General features: G+C 36.6%; 1 protein-coding gene across 1 annotated transcript; it reads left to right on the top strand.

Annotated features, from left to right (window-relative positions):
* The first annotated feature begins 6795 nt into the window (after positions 1-6795).
* Positions 6796-7960, top strand: LOC128929779 (olfactory receptor 5K1-like). The gene is given in 1 exon segment (XM_054246077.2): positions 6796-7960. A coding segment is annotated over 1 exon segment (951 nt). The 5' UTR covers positions 6796-6804; the 3' UTR covers positions 7756-7960.
* Positions 7961-17343: the final 9383 nt, after the last annotated feature.

Here is a 17343-nt window from a genome sequence, read left to right as displayed (position 1 = left end):
AGGCAAAAAATCTGTAAATTGATAGCTATAAACATTGATGAAAGAGATTGAAGACACAGATAAAACAGAAAATATTTTGTTTATGTACTTGAAGAATTAATAACGTGAAAATGTCCACACAACTCAAAACTATACAGATTCAATGAAATCCATATTAAAATTTTAATAACATTCTTCACAGAACAAAAAAACATTATGAAATTATAATGGAACCATTAAAAAATTCAAATGACAGAAGCAGTCTATCTAAAGAAAAAGAAAAAATAAAAACTGGCCCCATTTCAATATTTACTACAAATCAAAACAGCATAGTACTGGCATTCCATACATAATCCAGTAGAATATCATAGAAAGCCCAGAAATCAATCCATACATTTAAAGTCAATTGATTTTTAATAAAATTGCCTAGAACAGAACATACAATGATAAAGAAGTCACTTCAACAAAATGATGTAACAATGAAGTAAATACCCATGGGAAGTGGAGTGAGAGATGCTACAGGGAAAGGTGCAGGCCTTCTGAAAGGCCAGAAGGCTCTGCAGAGCTTCAGGGGAGAATAAGCAGAAGGCAGCTTCCCCTGACACAGAGAGCAAGGAGTAGGTACAAGGAAGTGTAGGGGAATTTATCCAAATAGGGTTTATTTATGTTGTCTGGAAACCGACCTTTGATCATCCACATTTGATGATCAAATACATAGTGTGAAATAATCGTTTAATTTTATTAAAATTTAATATCAAAATTAAAAGTTAAAATAGATCATCAAAAGTTAATGATCAAAAATCAACTCCAAATGTATTACTTAACTGTAGAACCTGAAACCAGAAAGCTGTTAGGAAAAAAGCTTCTTGACTTGGTCTAGGTGACAATTTTTTGGATATAACCTTTAACTCACAGACAACAAAAGCAAAAATAGATGGGACTACATTAAACTAAGAAGCTGCTGCACAGCAAAGGAAGCATCTATAGAATGAAGAGACAAACCACAAAATGGGAGAAAATATTTGCAAACCACACATCTAATAAGGGATTAATATCCAAAATACATAAGCTCCCAGGTCCGACCCGCAGACCCTGGTTGAGCAATGGATGAAAGGAGTACTCAGACACAGGCATGCAGTGTAGGAGCAGCTAGGACGTTGCCAGCACTGATGGTGGAAGAAGAGAGAGCAGCCTCAAACAGCTGGAGCTGCTTGCTTTTATTTAGCACAGACATAAAGACAAAAACCTGGAGCCAACACAATCTCTAGGTAATTAACATTGTTTCCCCTTACAGGGAGGTAGATGGTCAAAGGTCAGTTTTTGGACAACATAAATAAATAAGCAAACCTATTTAGATAAGATCTGCTACACTTCCTTGTATCTACTCCTTACCTTCTGCCTCAGGGTAAAAGAACAGCTGCCTTCAGCTAATTCTCTCCCCCACCTCCAAGCTATGCAGAGCCTTCTGACCTTTCAGAAGGCCTGCTCCTTTCTCTATAGCTTCTCTCACCACTCTCACTGATCTCCTACAATAAGGAACCCAAATAACTCAATAGTAAGACGACTTGATTTTACAAATAAAGGACCTGAATAGACGTTACTCGAAGGAGTGAATAATGGATATATAAAAAATTGCTCAACATCATTATTATCAGATACATGCAAATTAAAACCAGGAGATATGATCTTTCAGAATGACTTTCATCAAAGAGACAGAAGATAGCAAGTGTTGGTGAGAATATGGAGAAAATGGAACCCTTGTGCACTGTTAGTAATTAAAATTAATACAGCCATTGTAAACAACATATGGAGGCAAATCTAACCAATAAAAAATAGAATTTCCATATCAACCAGCCATCTCATTACCAGGTGTCTATTCAAAGAAAATAAATTCAGTATGTCAAATAAATATCTGCACTCCTATGACCATGCAGCTTTGTCTATGATAGCCAAGATATGAAATCAACCTGAGTGTTCATCAACGAATGAATACAGAAAACGTCATGTATATACACCCAATGGAATACTATTCGACTTAGAAGAAAATTCTGTCATTTGCGACAACATGGATGAACCTGGAAGACATTATAGTAAGGGAAATAAGCCAGATACAGAAAGACAAGTACCATATGATCTGATTATATGTGGAATCGAAAATAGTCAAACTCATAGAGCAGAGTACAGCAGAGTGGTTATGAACAGTTGGATGGTGAAGTGAGTAGATATTGATCAAGTGATTCAAACTTTTAGTTAGACTGAGAGATTCATTCAGGAGATTTGTTGTACAATATGTGATTAGAGTTAAAACAATGTATTGATTTCTTTAAAATGCTTGAGTATAAATTTTAAATGTTATTACACACAAAAAAATAGTAAGTATATAGGCAATACATGTTAATGAGCCTGATTTAGCCATTCCACAATATATCCATATACTAAACCATCATGTTGTATGCCATAAACATATGCAATTTTTATGAGCTAATTAAAAAATAAATTTAAAAAATTACAGTAAGGCCAGAGCCCCTGAAATATAATAGTGCTATCACTAACCAAAGAAAAAAATAGAGAGAATGAGTTAATTTCCAACTTCTGCTCACAACAAGCAATCTCCCCTCTGAGGCAAACCAATCCTGGCTCAGTTTTCAATTCCTCCATGAAGCCTTTGCTGACCATTCTAGTATGAATATTTTCTTCACACTAAGGATTTTATATTCAGGTTGATGATAAGGATAAGTGGTATAAACTCAAATGAATGAAAACCAAGATAATGGCCTCTCGAAATTTATTAATCGGCTTTTTGCTTTATTCCCCAGGTCTCAAAAGATAAGCTTAATTAATCCAATTTAATATGTAATGTTCAGAAGATTAGGTCTCTTAGGCTATACCTTGATGTCAATGCCAAATAAATCCTCTAAGAATTATTTTGAATAGTTGGGTCATTCTCTACAATGGCATAAATATTAACATTGATATCATTGTACGAATATTCTCCTAAATGATCAAGAAAATAGCTTAATTGCTATGTCTAAGTTAAAAACTAATACCAGGCAACCAACTGGTCTCTTTAAAACTCTTATCGGGAAAATTGAGGTGAGAATTTAACACTTATTATTGCTAGAAAAATGGATTCTTCTGAAACATTCTTTTCTCTGAGTTATTTATGGTTTTCTTTTTCCTTACATTTCTAATTTTTCAATGTTTAAGATTCTTAAATTCTTTTTCTAGATCTAAAGTCTATTGTGTAAACTCTAGACAATTGACTATCATTAATTTGTATCACTTATAAATTCAAGAGGAGCCTACATTTCTCCAAAAATAAATAAGAGCACGCTTTTATAGTAATAACAGAATACATTAGTGAAGAATTTAAAACTTCTTTTAATAACGTGGTAACCTCTACAATGAAATAGTGTTGAAAATGTTTGTATTGGGCATTCCCTATATACTAAAAAATTATATGAGCAAGGACTATCATTTCAAACTAATCTTTTAAACCCCCAATATAGTTTCAGGGAGTGTTCTGGTTTCTCTTGATTCTTAGAGAAATCAAATAGCAATATAAACCTCGTTTCTCTTTAATTTACTATAATAAACTGAGAAAACTGAAGGAAATTCTATGTTGGGTGACTTTAAAGTGGAAAAGGTAACCAGTTAATGAAAAAGTATTGAAAGTATATGTATATACATTTCAAAGTTCATTTTAAATATTGTTCCTAAAGGTGTCATTCCCCAAGTAATCTGACATTTAAAAGTCAGCAATATTTTCAAGACACTAAAATAGAAGAGATCTTTCTGTGTCTGTTCAAAACGTTTTCTCTGTTCCAAAAATTTGGAGTGTACTTGTGGTCAATAAGTATCCAGAAAGTTATCCATGTGTAAATGTCTAGAACAGTCTCCACTACCTTTTAAAGAAAGTAGGTAACATAAAACAGGCATTGAATATCAAGACAATGCATCAATGTTTCCAAAAGTAAGCATAATAAATGAAGGTCGATTGAAATAAAACATGCTCCAACAGGTTACAACTCCATGCTCAAGGACATACCTAGGGGGTTAGTCACAGCATTTTAAAAAATATCCTCCAATTTTAAGAAATGTGATCATCATACAATCTAGGAATAACATAGAAACATGATGTTCAAAAGAGTAAAAGTTGACAGTAAGGAGATACTGCTTTCACAGGTAAAGGTCCATAAAAATGCATTACCACCAGATGTGAACATATCCCTGAATGATTTGAGGTACATGCAAGACTGTCAGCAGATTATTATTGGAACTATCAGTGTCATCATCATGAGAATGAAGGAGGCACTTGTTCAGTAAGTGCATTGTGATGTTCTCCATGTAGATTCGTAAAGTGCAGAAAACGTTAGTTGAATCCCAGATGGTTTTTGTGAACTTATCAAAGTTAAGCACATCTAAGAGTGTGTCATTTTATGGACTTAATAAAGACCGTTTTCTGAATATGAGGAATAGTTACTGTGGAAGAGTTAAAATAGAGGCAAATATAATGAAAAAAACATGACCGATAATCTTTATTATATAGCAAAAGCTAGTTATAACATTGTGATGTGCGCTTCTGTGCTAACATCTGTTATATTTACTTGTAAGTATTTGGCAATTAGGGCTATTCTGCAAGTAAAATTTTTATTTTGTTTTTGTGCAATATTTTTGTGTCTGTTTTATTATAATAAATGTTCCAGGTAACCACCATTTAAAATATTTGAAAGTATACATTCATATGGATGATTCGATTCATTTAATCATACTGGTTAACTAATCGGTTACCATTTAGATGTTTAACTTTTTCACTATTATGAATGAGATTACAATCAACATCACTATATGTACCTATTTTCTGAACGTTTCATTATTATTTTTGACAGATTTATTTTCACTGCCCAAAAAATATGAACCTTAAGAGTCTCTTTAATCTACTGCCAAATTATTTTCTAATGATGACACCAATTTGTACCAGGAATACGATAAAGTTTCCATTTTACTGTATTCTAGATAACACTCAATATTATCAGTTTTTTAAATCTTATTTTCATAGGCAAAATAAATATAGCTTCATAGGTGTTTCTGAATGATGTTTCTCTGATCGGTTATAAAATCAAACATTTTTAATTTATTTTAAAAGGTTTTTTTCTTTGAGATTTTTCTATTCCTGGGCTTTACCTATTTTCTAGAAATTATTCCTAGTCATTTATATGAGCTTTTTATAGAACACACATACCTAAGCTTTATCAAATTTACTGAAAATTTGTGTTTGACATTTGATATTATTCATAATTTTTTGATATGTAGTTAGATGATTGATTTTTAACTTTTAGGATTTCTCCAGTTGCTTTTAATAGCATGAATTTCATTATGCACATACGTACTTTTACTCGTGCTATCATTAGTGACAGGGAAGGCCTTTTTATTTTGGTTGGTTTCTTTGAAACGTGGTCTCGCTGTGTCATGCAGGCTGGAGTGCAGTGATGTCATCATGGCTCTTTGCAGCCTCCATCTCTCAGGCTCAATGGATACTCTCACCTCAGCCTCCCCAGTAGCTGGCACTACAGGACCATGTCACCATGCCCTGTTAATTTTATTTCCTTTTCTTTCTCTTTGCAGAGACAGAGCCTTTTTATGTTGCCTAGGCTTGTCTGGAACTCCTGGATTTCAGTAGTCCTCCCTCCTCAGCTTCCCAAAGAGCTGAGAGTACAGACTTAAGCCACTGTGCTGGCTGGATTTTTAAATACCGCCTTTTGCTTTTTTCTCCCAGCTTCCATCTATAACACTTTCACCCCCCCAACTCCCAGACATATAAATATCCTGTAAATAGTTATCTTCTCCCCAGAGCATATTTTCAAGTATATACTCCACTAACATCAGAGATAGTAATTTGCTAGAAAGAGGCAGATGAAAAATAGTATTTAAAAAATATTTTTATTGAGGTAAATTATGGACAGCATAAAGTGTATCATTTCAGCCATATTTAAGTGTACAGTTCAGTGGCATTAAGGGCATTCATATTGCTATGCAATAATCACCATCATTTATCTCTAGAACATTTTCATCTTCCCGAACAGAAATACTCTACCCATTAAACAACAGCTCCCAGTCAATCCCTTCCCCTGGCAACTACCATTCACCTTTCTTTCCCTATAAATTCAATTATTCTAGCTTTCTCATGGAACTGAAATCACACAATATTTGTCCTTTTTTGTCTGGCTTATTTCCATCAGCATTATGTCCTCAAGGTTAATCATGTTATAACGAGTGTGAGAATTTCAATCCTTTACGAGACTGAATAATATTCCACCACAATGTATTTATCCATTCATCTGCCCATGAACATTTGGCTTGTTTTCACCTTTTGGCTATTGAGAGTAATGTTGCTGTTAACATTAGTGTACAAAAACAGTTTTTTGAGCGCATTGCTAACCACTCCCTATACAAACATTGAAACTGGGAACACTGATACCAACGACTGACACTTACATTATGAATCACCCTTACCTATCCTATATAGAGAAGCTTTGTGTTCTGAATACTTCTCTCAAGACCTGAAAAGCCATCTGTGTGCATCCAATCAGATAGTTTTCTTCAAAAATATGCTAGAAAGATGCTCAACCAATAGACAAATTGGCAACAGCTTCAGAAGATTAGTTCTCGCTATGAATTGGGCATGCACCAAATTCCAAGCAAAATGGAGCATTGTGGAAGATGCCTCTGTCCTTTTGAGCCAAAGAGCTTGATAGTTGTTTTGGGTGTATTATAAATTAGTACCTTATTTCTCTACTTTTTTTTTTTTTTTCAGAGAAATCAGAAATGGCTGAAGAAAATCACACCGTGAAAAATGAGTTTATCCTCACAGGATTTACAGATCACCCAGAGCTGAAGATGCTGCTGATTGTGGTGTTCTTTGCTGTCTATCTGATCACCCTGGTGGGGAATACTGGTTGGATGGCATTGATTTGCACACACGATCGACTTCACACACCAATGTACATCTTTCTGGGAAACCTGGCTCTTATGGATTCTTGCTGTGCCTCTGCCGTTAACCCCAAAATGTTACAGAACTTCTTTTCAGAGGACAACAGGATTTCCCTCTGTGAATGTCCAGTACAGTTTTATTTTCTTTGCACCGTGGAAACTGCAGACTGGTTTCTTCTGGCGGCAATGGCCTATGACCGCTATGTGGCCATATGCAGCCCACTACAGTACCACAACATGATGTCCAAGACACTCTGCATTCAAATGACCACAGGGGTCTTCATAGCTGGAAACCTGCATTCCATGATTCACGTAGGGCTTATATTCAGGTTAGTTTTCTGTGGATCAAATTACATCAACCACTTTTACTGTGACATTCTTCCCTTGTATAAACTCTCCTGTGTTGATCCTGATGTCAATGAACTGGAACTATTCATCCTCTCGGGTTCAGTTTAAGTCTTTACCATAGGTAGTGTCTTAATATCTTATGTCTACATTCTTCTTACTGTTTTCAGAATGAAATCCAAAGAGGGAAGGGCCAAAACCTTTTCTACCTGTGCATCCCACTTTTTGTCAGTTTCCTTATACTATGAATCTATTTTTTTCTTATACATTAGACCAAATTTGCTTGAAGAAGGAGATAATGATATACAAGCTGCAATTTTATTTACAATAGTAGTTACCTTACTAAATCCTTTCATTTACAGTCTGAGAAACAAGGAAATAAAAGGTGTCTTAAGAAGAAGTCTGCTGAAAATAAAACCTCAGAAAAGTTTGAACAAATGACCTCTATTTTAGATTAATGGTTTAATGCTCAAGAAACTTAAATAAAATTACACAGAGGAAGTGCACTAATAGTACAAAAAATATTAAAACATACCAAAATAAAAACAAATTCAGTAACAATATGTGACAGGGAAAATTCATGGAAAAGGGTAAACTGTGTTAATCTTTACTCAGAATTTGAAGCACATCCTGACATCGAATTCATTCAAGCGGCAATGTAGGATGCCACCATGTCTACAGGTTGTGTTAGTAACAATGATAATCAACACCCAAAACAACAGCAACACTACCAGCTGCAATATAAAAGGCCATTCCATTTACAAAGTGGGCTTTGAGAACCAGCCCATGCTCATAGCTGACAACATGAGCGTTACAGTTAAGTGTTTAAGATCATGTGAACAATCAACCAATGAAATCACTTACATCCATGAGCAACAAAAATGGCAAGTGAATTTTGAAATCTACATGCATAAAGATACCGTATCATAAAGTTCTAGACAAATAGTTCAGACCTTATGTAGATCTGAAGAGCCTTCATTGTCAGTGAGTTAGGCCAAACTTCTCTGTGCCCCTTACTAAGAGGTGAGGAAGGGGTTAAACAATGGAGACACAACCTTTGGATATATTACATATAGACATGTAAAAAAGTATGATTGTTGAACTGTGAACAAGGCTTATCTCAAATAATTTTTTTTGTATTTTCACCATTCCAAAACTTAAAGTTGTTTAATGTGGATAGAACCCATTAATCTTAATGCGATATCATAAAAGAATTAACTTCCAATTACTCACTCTACATATGTTTATTAAGATCCTGCTATGTGCAAGCACTGTTCTAGGTGCTGAAACATACTAAGGACCAAACACTACTTTGTTTCATCTTCTTAAATAATAGAACATTGCCATGATTTTAATTGCTAACTTCTGGAACGAGGAGGACCCATAACAAGTAACAGAAAAGTTCTCCCTTCCATTTCCTCTCTTGATACTCTGTGGTGACATCTAAATTTGCAGAAGGCAATTGTCAGGTTGCAGCGGGCTTCAAGCTAGCCAGCCACCAGAGGCTGGCATCAGGTGGAAAATCGGCACGCTGAGTCTATATAGAAAAAGGAGTAGAAAACAGATATGTTTCTAGATATAATTCCCTAAATCATCACTACAAAACTATAAAAATCTACTGTATCTTTGGAACCTCCAAGAAAACCTAACCTAGTTTATTCCAATTATGCTCAGACATTTCAGTATTTCCTTGTCTGTTTTAAATTCAAACTCCCTCAACTGAATTTTTGCCTAATCCACTTCCAACAACATCACCAAATGTACTTGGATACTTGCTATGTGTCCATCCTGTGCTAAGCTGTACATATACATTACCTCATTTAACCCTCATAAATCCTTTGGGAGAATTGCAATTATTATCCCATGAGACAGATGAGACTATGAAGCGCAGTACAGTTGAGTCACTTGCTCAATGACCCACAGGAGTCTGCATGGCCTGAACCCCAGGCTGCCTAATTACAAAAACTACATTCTCAATTTTACATAAGAAATCACAAAAGGTCACCCAGAGATTGCACAGAATTATTTATTCCATGCGATGCAGAACGGCATAGTGTTCTTTGGAAAACTAATTTTAAGAGATTTTAAAATCAGGAAAATTTTTATAGAAGCAAAATTAGACTTTTCTTGAAAAGTTGGGAAATCTGGCAACAATTCCTATGCTATCTCCCTGGCCCATCTGAACCTTTAAATTTATGACATTGCATTAAAAACTACTGGCTCTCACCATACTTCTTTATTTCACTGCTTACTTACAGTACAAATATTTACCAAGTTGTAAAGTAAAAATATTCACCAAGACATAGTTGTGAATTATAAAATATACTGACTTGAACAATGTCTCAATGTTTCAGCTTACCTTTTATAGTGAAAACATTAAAAAGGGAAAAAATGACCAAGAAGTTCCAGAAGGGATAATTCATTAATTCATTTGCAGTCATATATAGAGGATTAAGCAAAACCAAAAATAACAATAAATAAATCAGCTAAATACAGAATTTGTAGGGAACGTATTAAAAGGGTGGTGTGGTTTTCGGGTGTGTACTTCTGCTAGATGCTTTTTCACTATGCATTAAGTATGCACTGTATGATTCAACTAGTACCAAGAGGCAAGATGGGAAATTTTGAACTGTTGGTCATACACCAGAGGGGAAAAATTGGGAAGAAATACATAACCTATAAGGAAAAGAAGTAGATTTAACCAAAGAAGCTTTATGTCTTAAATGTTTGCATTGACTTCTTCACTGGTTTTCTGAGTCCAGCTACGTTAATTTTGTAAGAAGAGGCCCCACTTTCATCTACTCACAGATTGCATCTGTTGGTTGAATCATCCGTGATTTATAGTTCAAAGAAAAAATAAGGTTTTGGAGATCATATTCACTGGGGAGGAAATGAAGGTGGAAAGAAAGATGCAGTCAGTTCCTAGCAGTTTGCCCCTGATGGTGATTATTCATAAGTCATGGTGTGGAGCTTGCAATGCTTGAAAGCCCAAATTTGCAGAACCTCTAGAAATTTCAGAACTTTCTCATAGTTTTGTTATGGTAAACCTTGAGGATGAAGGAGGACGCAAGGATGAGGATTTTTCCCTGATAGAGTTATATTTCACACATCGTTTGTTTGGATCCCAGTGGTAAGGCGCATCCTGAAATCATCAATGAGAATGGAAACTGCAGCTGCAAGTATTTCTACATCAGTGCCGAGCAAGTTGTTCAGGGGATGAAGGAAGCTCAGGAAAGGCTGATGGGTGATGCCTTTAGAAAGAAACGTCTTGATAATGATTTGTAACATGAATATATATATATATATTTTTTTAATCAGAGTTAGTGTTCTGGAAGAAAAGCAGAGGGAATACTGAAGAATTACCCAGGAAAATTAAACCACTTGACCTCTCTCACTGTGAAAGAGCTCTGCTAACAAAAGCTGTTCTGCATGTTTGTGGATCTAGCAGAGTGTGACAAACTTTATTTTCCTTCTCCCTTGTATATAAATGCCAATTTGTCACTGAATGTAAAGAATGAAACGCTCCAGGCAGGCACGGTGGCTCATGCCTGCCCGGAAGTGCTGGGATTCCAGCACTTTGGGAGGCTGATGCAGGAAGATGACCTGAGGTCAGCAGTTTGAGACCAGCCTGAACAATACGGTAAAACCTGTCTCTAATAAAAATACAAAAATTAGCCAAGTGTAATGGTGTATGTCTTAATCTCAGCTATTTGGGAGGCTGAGACAGGAGAATCAATTGAACCTGGGGGGCAGAGGTTGCAGTGAACTGAGATAGCGCTACTGCACTCCAACCTGGGTGCCAGAGCAAGACTCCATCTCAAAAAAAAAAAAAAACAATGAAACATTTGACACAAAACTTGAGTGAGACACTGGTGGTTTTCTCTTCACACTTAAGTATTTGAATCTTTCCCCATTTCCTTCCACATTTCTCACCTGAGTGGTCAGAGAAGACCAGTAGCATCTTTACTACAATGTCAAAATTGCAGAAATAGTTAATCAATTTTCTTTAAAAAACAATAAATCCTAAATATAAGTCAGTAATTCTACCCCATACTGAGGAGACCTGTTTTTTCTCTTTTCCTCCTGGGAATAATCACAGGCTTCTTCCCAAATCCATACAACCTCTTTCCTCTTCTCCTACTTGGGCTTCCCTATTTGCAGGCATGCATGTGCAGGACTGGCTGTGTGCTTGGACTCAGCTCCAGCTGGAAGCATGCTCTCCTTTGCTACTGTTGGAGAAATTCAACAGTACAAATAGACAGTTGACGACTTGACCTTCAAGCTATAGGGGCAGCCCTTGTGTCAGGTCATCAACTGTATTTGTGTACGAGGTTGACAAAATAGAGACATAAAATATTAATTGCTTTTTTAAATTTTAAGAACCCTTTAGAAGAAATAAATAAGCTAAATACATTATTTTTAAAAGAAAATCTTATACAGTAGACAGTTAACTGTTGAACTGTATGTTCTTTACTAAAAAATTATTTCAGTTGTTTTACTGGGCAGGAAATATACGTATGAACTTGATAGAAATATGGTAGAACAATAATCAATGTAATTAATCTTAGGCAACTCTATTTTACTAACCATTGTTATTAACCAACCCTTTTTGTTAACTATAAACTTGCTATTCTATTGGATTTTAATTATCTTCATCTCTGCATTATAATTTTATGTTTTGTTTATCTTAATTAATCAATTTCAATCCCAGGGAGCAGAGAGAACAGAAACTAGTTAGTCCTCTTTAAAGTGTTAATGAGAAAAGCAGCTTCCTTTTCATAAAGGAAAGGAAGCCAGATACTAATGTAGGAGAGAAAGCATGCAGTATCAAATTAGTATGATAACTTTGGAGAAATGAGTCATATACTGATATGACTTACAGGTCTATTTTGTTCGACGCTCCCTTTAGAAGATAAGGATAAAATAATACATATGAAATAAAGGAAAACTGAGATAAAAACCACAAAATTCTACAGGGAGAATAAATTACTGGGGATTTTTAAAACATGACTTTATACAGAGATATGTATCTATGTGGAACTAGCTCTTCATAAAACCAGAGAATTACCATGAGAAAAGTACACAACGGCCTTGGCTATGATGCCCTGATGGGCATGTTAGGGCAGTCTAACCTGAATGCAGGCAGCAGAGCTTACTGGTATATCATTTAAGATGAGTGGTCAGGGGTGGGGAGTTTGCAATCAATCTGAATATAAACTATAGGAGTTACTCTAGGTTACCAAAGTGGGAATAACAGCGCAGGGAAAATTGATTTACTCATGCCTGGAAGGCAAATATCAGTAGACTAACTCGATGTGTAGGTCAAGTAATGTAATATGAGGGGCACCTAAATATTTCTAATCAAAATATTTCTCCAACTTTATAGCAAGTACATATTCCACTATTAGAATACTAAATTGAAGCAAACATAATAAATGGATTTTACCTTTCCTGACAAATGAGTAAGAGGACGATTGATTTGACTCAGAAACGAAATGTGTTATGCTTCCATATTTTTAATAAGTTATTTATTTTTAAAATAAATGTGGTGGCACATATTTTACATTGTTTATGAGGGGAGGGGTGCAGTCTGTGTCTCGGGGTCTACTAAATGCATGGCACCAGCTAAAATGCTCAAAAACTATATTAAGAAAGAAAGGCGAACAGGTAAGAAGCATGAAAGACAAGAAGTAAAAAATTAAAATTAAATTCTTGAAAGTCCAAGTGTTAAAACGGCAAAACCTTTGGGAGGTGTAATTCATCGTCTCAGTAGCACAAATCAACTAATCTACACTGCTTACTCTTCAACAGGAAGCAGCCCAGATGAATGAGACACATATCAAAGAAGCCATTAATTATCAGAGACCAAGACCAGATAATGTGCCAGACTGAGATTCCTGGATGGCTGGGGGCAGCTGGGTTCACAGGAAGAGGCAGTTCTAAAAGTAGGTGGGAGGAGAACCCTCATACAAGTCCTATTCTTAGTTTTTTGTTGGCTGAACTAGAAGTGTGACTCCAAAAACCCTATTACCTGAGCACTCCCAGTCTCACAGTGTCACACACACACACACACACACACACACACACACACACACACACACAGAATGTAAGACTGAAATGTATCATGATGAGAATTCTTGCAGAGATGCAGGCAATGAGCACCAGAGATGAAATCTGGTATAATTTCCTCAGCAGTCTGAGGGCTGTTCTCCTTTGCTGCTGCTCTTCCTTGCCTCCTCCTCATCCCCTCCAGTAAAGCATGTCTTCTTTCATCCTAGCAAAGTATGTATTGAGTTATTTCCTCTTAGCATGGTGTATTAGTCCATTTTCACAGTGCTGATAAAGACATACGTGAGACTGGGCAATTTACAAAGGAAAGAGGTTTAAGGGACTTACAATACCACATGGCTGGAGAAGCCTCATAATCATGGCAGAAGGCGAAAGGCAGTTCTTAGGTGCCGACGGCATCACCAAGAAAGAGAGTTTGTGCAGGGAAACTCCCATTTTTAAAACTATCAGATCTCTTGAGACTCATTCACTATCAAGAGAACAGTGCAAAGAAGACCACCTCCATAATTCAATTACCACCACCAGCTTGCTTCCACAACACGTGGGAATTGTGGGAGTTACAATTCAAGATGAGATTTGGGTGGGGACACAGCCAAACCATATCACATGGGAAATGTTATAGTGCTACACACACAGGAACAATAATTACGTGGGGACAATCCCTACTGCTTAGAAATGTATCTAATGCATGCTATTATGAAAGAAAACAGAAAGCTATAGGATATTTATAGTACATTTAATATAATTGACTAATAGTAAACCTAATAGAACCTTATCCTCCACAATACTTCCCTTCTCCATTTTTTCTTCTATTTAACTTCATATTTACATTATCCTTTTTAGAGGGAAATTACTATTTTTGAGATGAAAGACTTATTACTCTCCTCCTGAGAAAATATACACCAAGAAAGTAACTTATTTGTTGAAGGACTGATAGAAAACAATGAAGCTCAAAATGTCATAATTATAAGTATGTCATAATGTACTTTTGATATATGAGTATGTCAAATGTACTATGTACTTTTACATATAAAACATGCATATTATGGATACGCAAACAGTTCATAGAAAACAAAATGTCAGTGACATAATCTAAATATATTTATTCATCCATCACTCAATAAATACTTACTGAGCATTTTTTAAGTGCACCACACATGGCGAGTAAAGTCAGACAAGATTTCGACTCTCATGGTTCTTACAGAAGTCCTGGGAAGAAGACATTAAACTAAAATCCTTCCAATTTAGTGTTTATGATTTATGTGCAATTTCTCCTTTCATCTCAATTTAATGTTATTAGAAGCTCCACATTCCAAATTAAGACACCAGACTCCCGTGCGGGATTTTCAGAGAGTGGTCTAAAAACCTATCTTGTGACCTTTGACTTGTTATTAACCTCAAATATCTATGAGTCTTGTCAATTAATCAGAATTTGGAGAATTCAGGCACAGACATTCTCTAGAAAGAATGGGCTTTCCTCTAGTCCCACCCATTACAGTGAGGAAGCTTGGCCCCACTCACTCTACTTACCCAACTGAAAGGGGCTTTACTCAGAGAATTTGATACATGTCCCTGGAGTTTGGGAAACCTATGGAAAAACATATGACTCCCCTTTGAGGAGTCCACAGGTGAAAGGGCTTGATTAGACAGGCCTGAAATAGTGAGACCCCAAGTTGAGTTGAGAGTCTAAAATTCCCACTGTCCAGATATCCATTAATCCTTCATAACTCTTGAGGGTTAAAAGTCTTCCTAACAGAAGGAGCTGACCTGGGCCCTAATAAAAGAGAACTTTTACTTTTGAAAAAAGTATTTCGAGACAAGATCTCACTCTGTCACCAGTCTAGAGATCAGAGCTCACCGTAACCTCAAATTTTGGGCTGAAGTGATCCTCCTGCCTTAGCCTCCCCAGACATCAGACATCTGCCACCATGCCTATATTTAAAACATTTTTTAGTAGAGATGAAGTCTTGCCATGTTGCTCAGGCTGGTCTTAAACTCCTGGTCTCAAGTGATCCTCCCAAAGTGCTGGCATTACAAGTGTGAGCCACTGTGCCCAGCCCCAAAGAGAATTCTTCAGTGTGGTCCCAACAGAGGGGAACCAGCCTACCAGGAATGGGATTGAGGGGCAGCCAGCTGAAGGACAGATGTTGATTTTACATGTTAACAAAGCTGCGGTCTGAAAAGGTGCAGAGGGAAAGCCTCTGAGAAACTCACAGAATGGCTCTAAACAGAGAAAGTGCCAGCATTACACATGGGTCCCCCAGGCTCCAGGTTCACATGACGACAGTAACAGCCACAGTGAAAATACACTTTGTCCTAATCTACTCTGCCACTGGTTTCACCATAGAGAGATCAGAAACAGTCACTGTAAATGTAAGAGGAAGAGACTGAGGACAGACAGAAGAGGCTGAGAAAGCCTTCTCCCCCACGATGGGCCTCCCAATGACAGGCAAGCCAAAGCTAAACAGAGAAGGGTTTTAACATTGAATAGTGAACTGAATTGAACTGGAGTGAGATTATTAGACTGACTGTTTTAGTGCTCTTCTACTTCAAAAGGGATTACTTCATTAATTTTTTTGGTAATTTTTTGTAGAGACAAAGGCCAGGCTGGTCTTAAACTCCTGGCCTCAAGCCATCCTCTCATTTCAGCCTCCCAAAGAACTTGGAATTACAGGCATAAACCACCACGACTGGCTAATTAATTATTCATGACTAAAAAACCTCCCTTAGGTTTTATAGCAAAAATGGATCTACAGAGTTTCAAAGGAGTATTAGCAAGTGGAATCACTCTCACATTCGGACCTAACTGTCTACTGCAGTCAATAACCTACCACATTCAAGAACTTCACAATGCAGTGAAATGGAAGAAAACTAGCCCAAATTAGGTAATTAGGAAAACTTGACTGAAGAAGTAAATATTCAGTTTTATTCTGAAAAGTAAGTAAGAGTTACCTGGAAAAAAGGAGTGGGATGTAGGAGCATAAAGGTCAGAAAAAGCTATTTAGAAAAAGGGGGAAAAAAACCTTTAGAAAGTCTATGGTAGAAAACAGCATTGTTGCAGATACTGTGGCTGCATGACAAATGACCCCAAAGCACAGTAGCGTAAAGCTACCATTCATTGTATTTCTATCAGTTCTATAGGTTGACTGGGCTCAGCTGGCTGGTTTTTTATTAGAGTCTCACAAGGATGTCGTTACATAATAGCTGGGGCTGAAGTCATCTGAAGGCTCATGAAGGCTGGACATCCAGGATGGCTTCCACACATGGCTGGAAATGATGTTGGCGGTCAGCTGGGACCTGTGCTTGGGATTTCAGCTGGAACATGTACTAGGACCTCTCCATGTGGCCTGGGCTTCATAGCATGGCAGCTGGGTTTGAAGAGGGAGTGTTCTGAGTGTTCCAAGAGAATCAGTTTAGAGACACATGATCTGTATGACTTCAGGAGAAGAGTGTCATTTCAGACACAATCTATTGGTCATAACCATCACAAGTCAGCCTAGATTCAAGGGGATGGGAACCTCAATGCAAGGTTAATCAAATAATTTTAAGGCCATGTTTTTAAACTACCATCGGCACGGCCTAGGGAAAACTATAACCACTGGAAAAACGAAAAGGTCAGTGTGTCTGAAGTATAGAAATTGCCAATACGTTTGCAAGGCCTTAAAGAGCATGGACGCTATCCTCAGAGTCATGGGATGAAATTAAAAGACTGTTGAGAAATGAGTAATTATCACGGATAACGTAGAATTCATGGAGCCAAGAATCTGACTAATTTCCTTTGGAAAGAAAGAAATTCTTGCTTGTTAAGAACCTACTTTTAAACAAGACAAGACAGATTGGGTAATATTGGGCAGATTTCGGGGTAACCAGGCCAAATTGCAAATTTGTGGTAAAGTTTCCTCTTGATGAAAAGTTACCTTCTGATGAATGTGCATTTGAAATAAGAGCCAACTTCATTTT

The sequence above is a fragment of the Callithrix jacchus genome, chromosome 15 (genome assembly GCF_049354715.1).
Source record: "Callithrix jacchus isolate 240 chromosome 15, calJac240_pri, whole genome shotgun sequence".
Taxonomy (NCBI): domain Eukaryota; kingdom Metazoa; phylum Chordata; class Mammalia; order Primates; family Cebidae; genus Callithrix; species Callithrix jacchus.
Note: the sequence above shows the minus strand (reverse complement) of the source record. Positions and strands in the feature narration are given on the sequence as shown.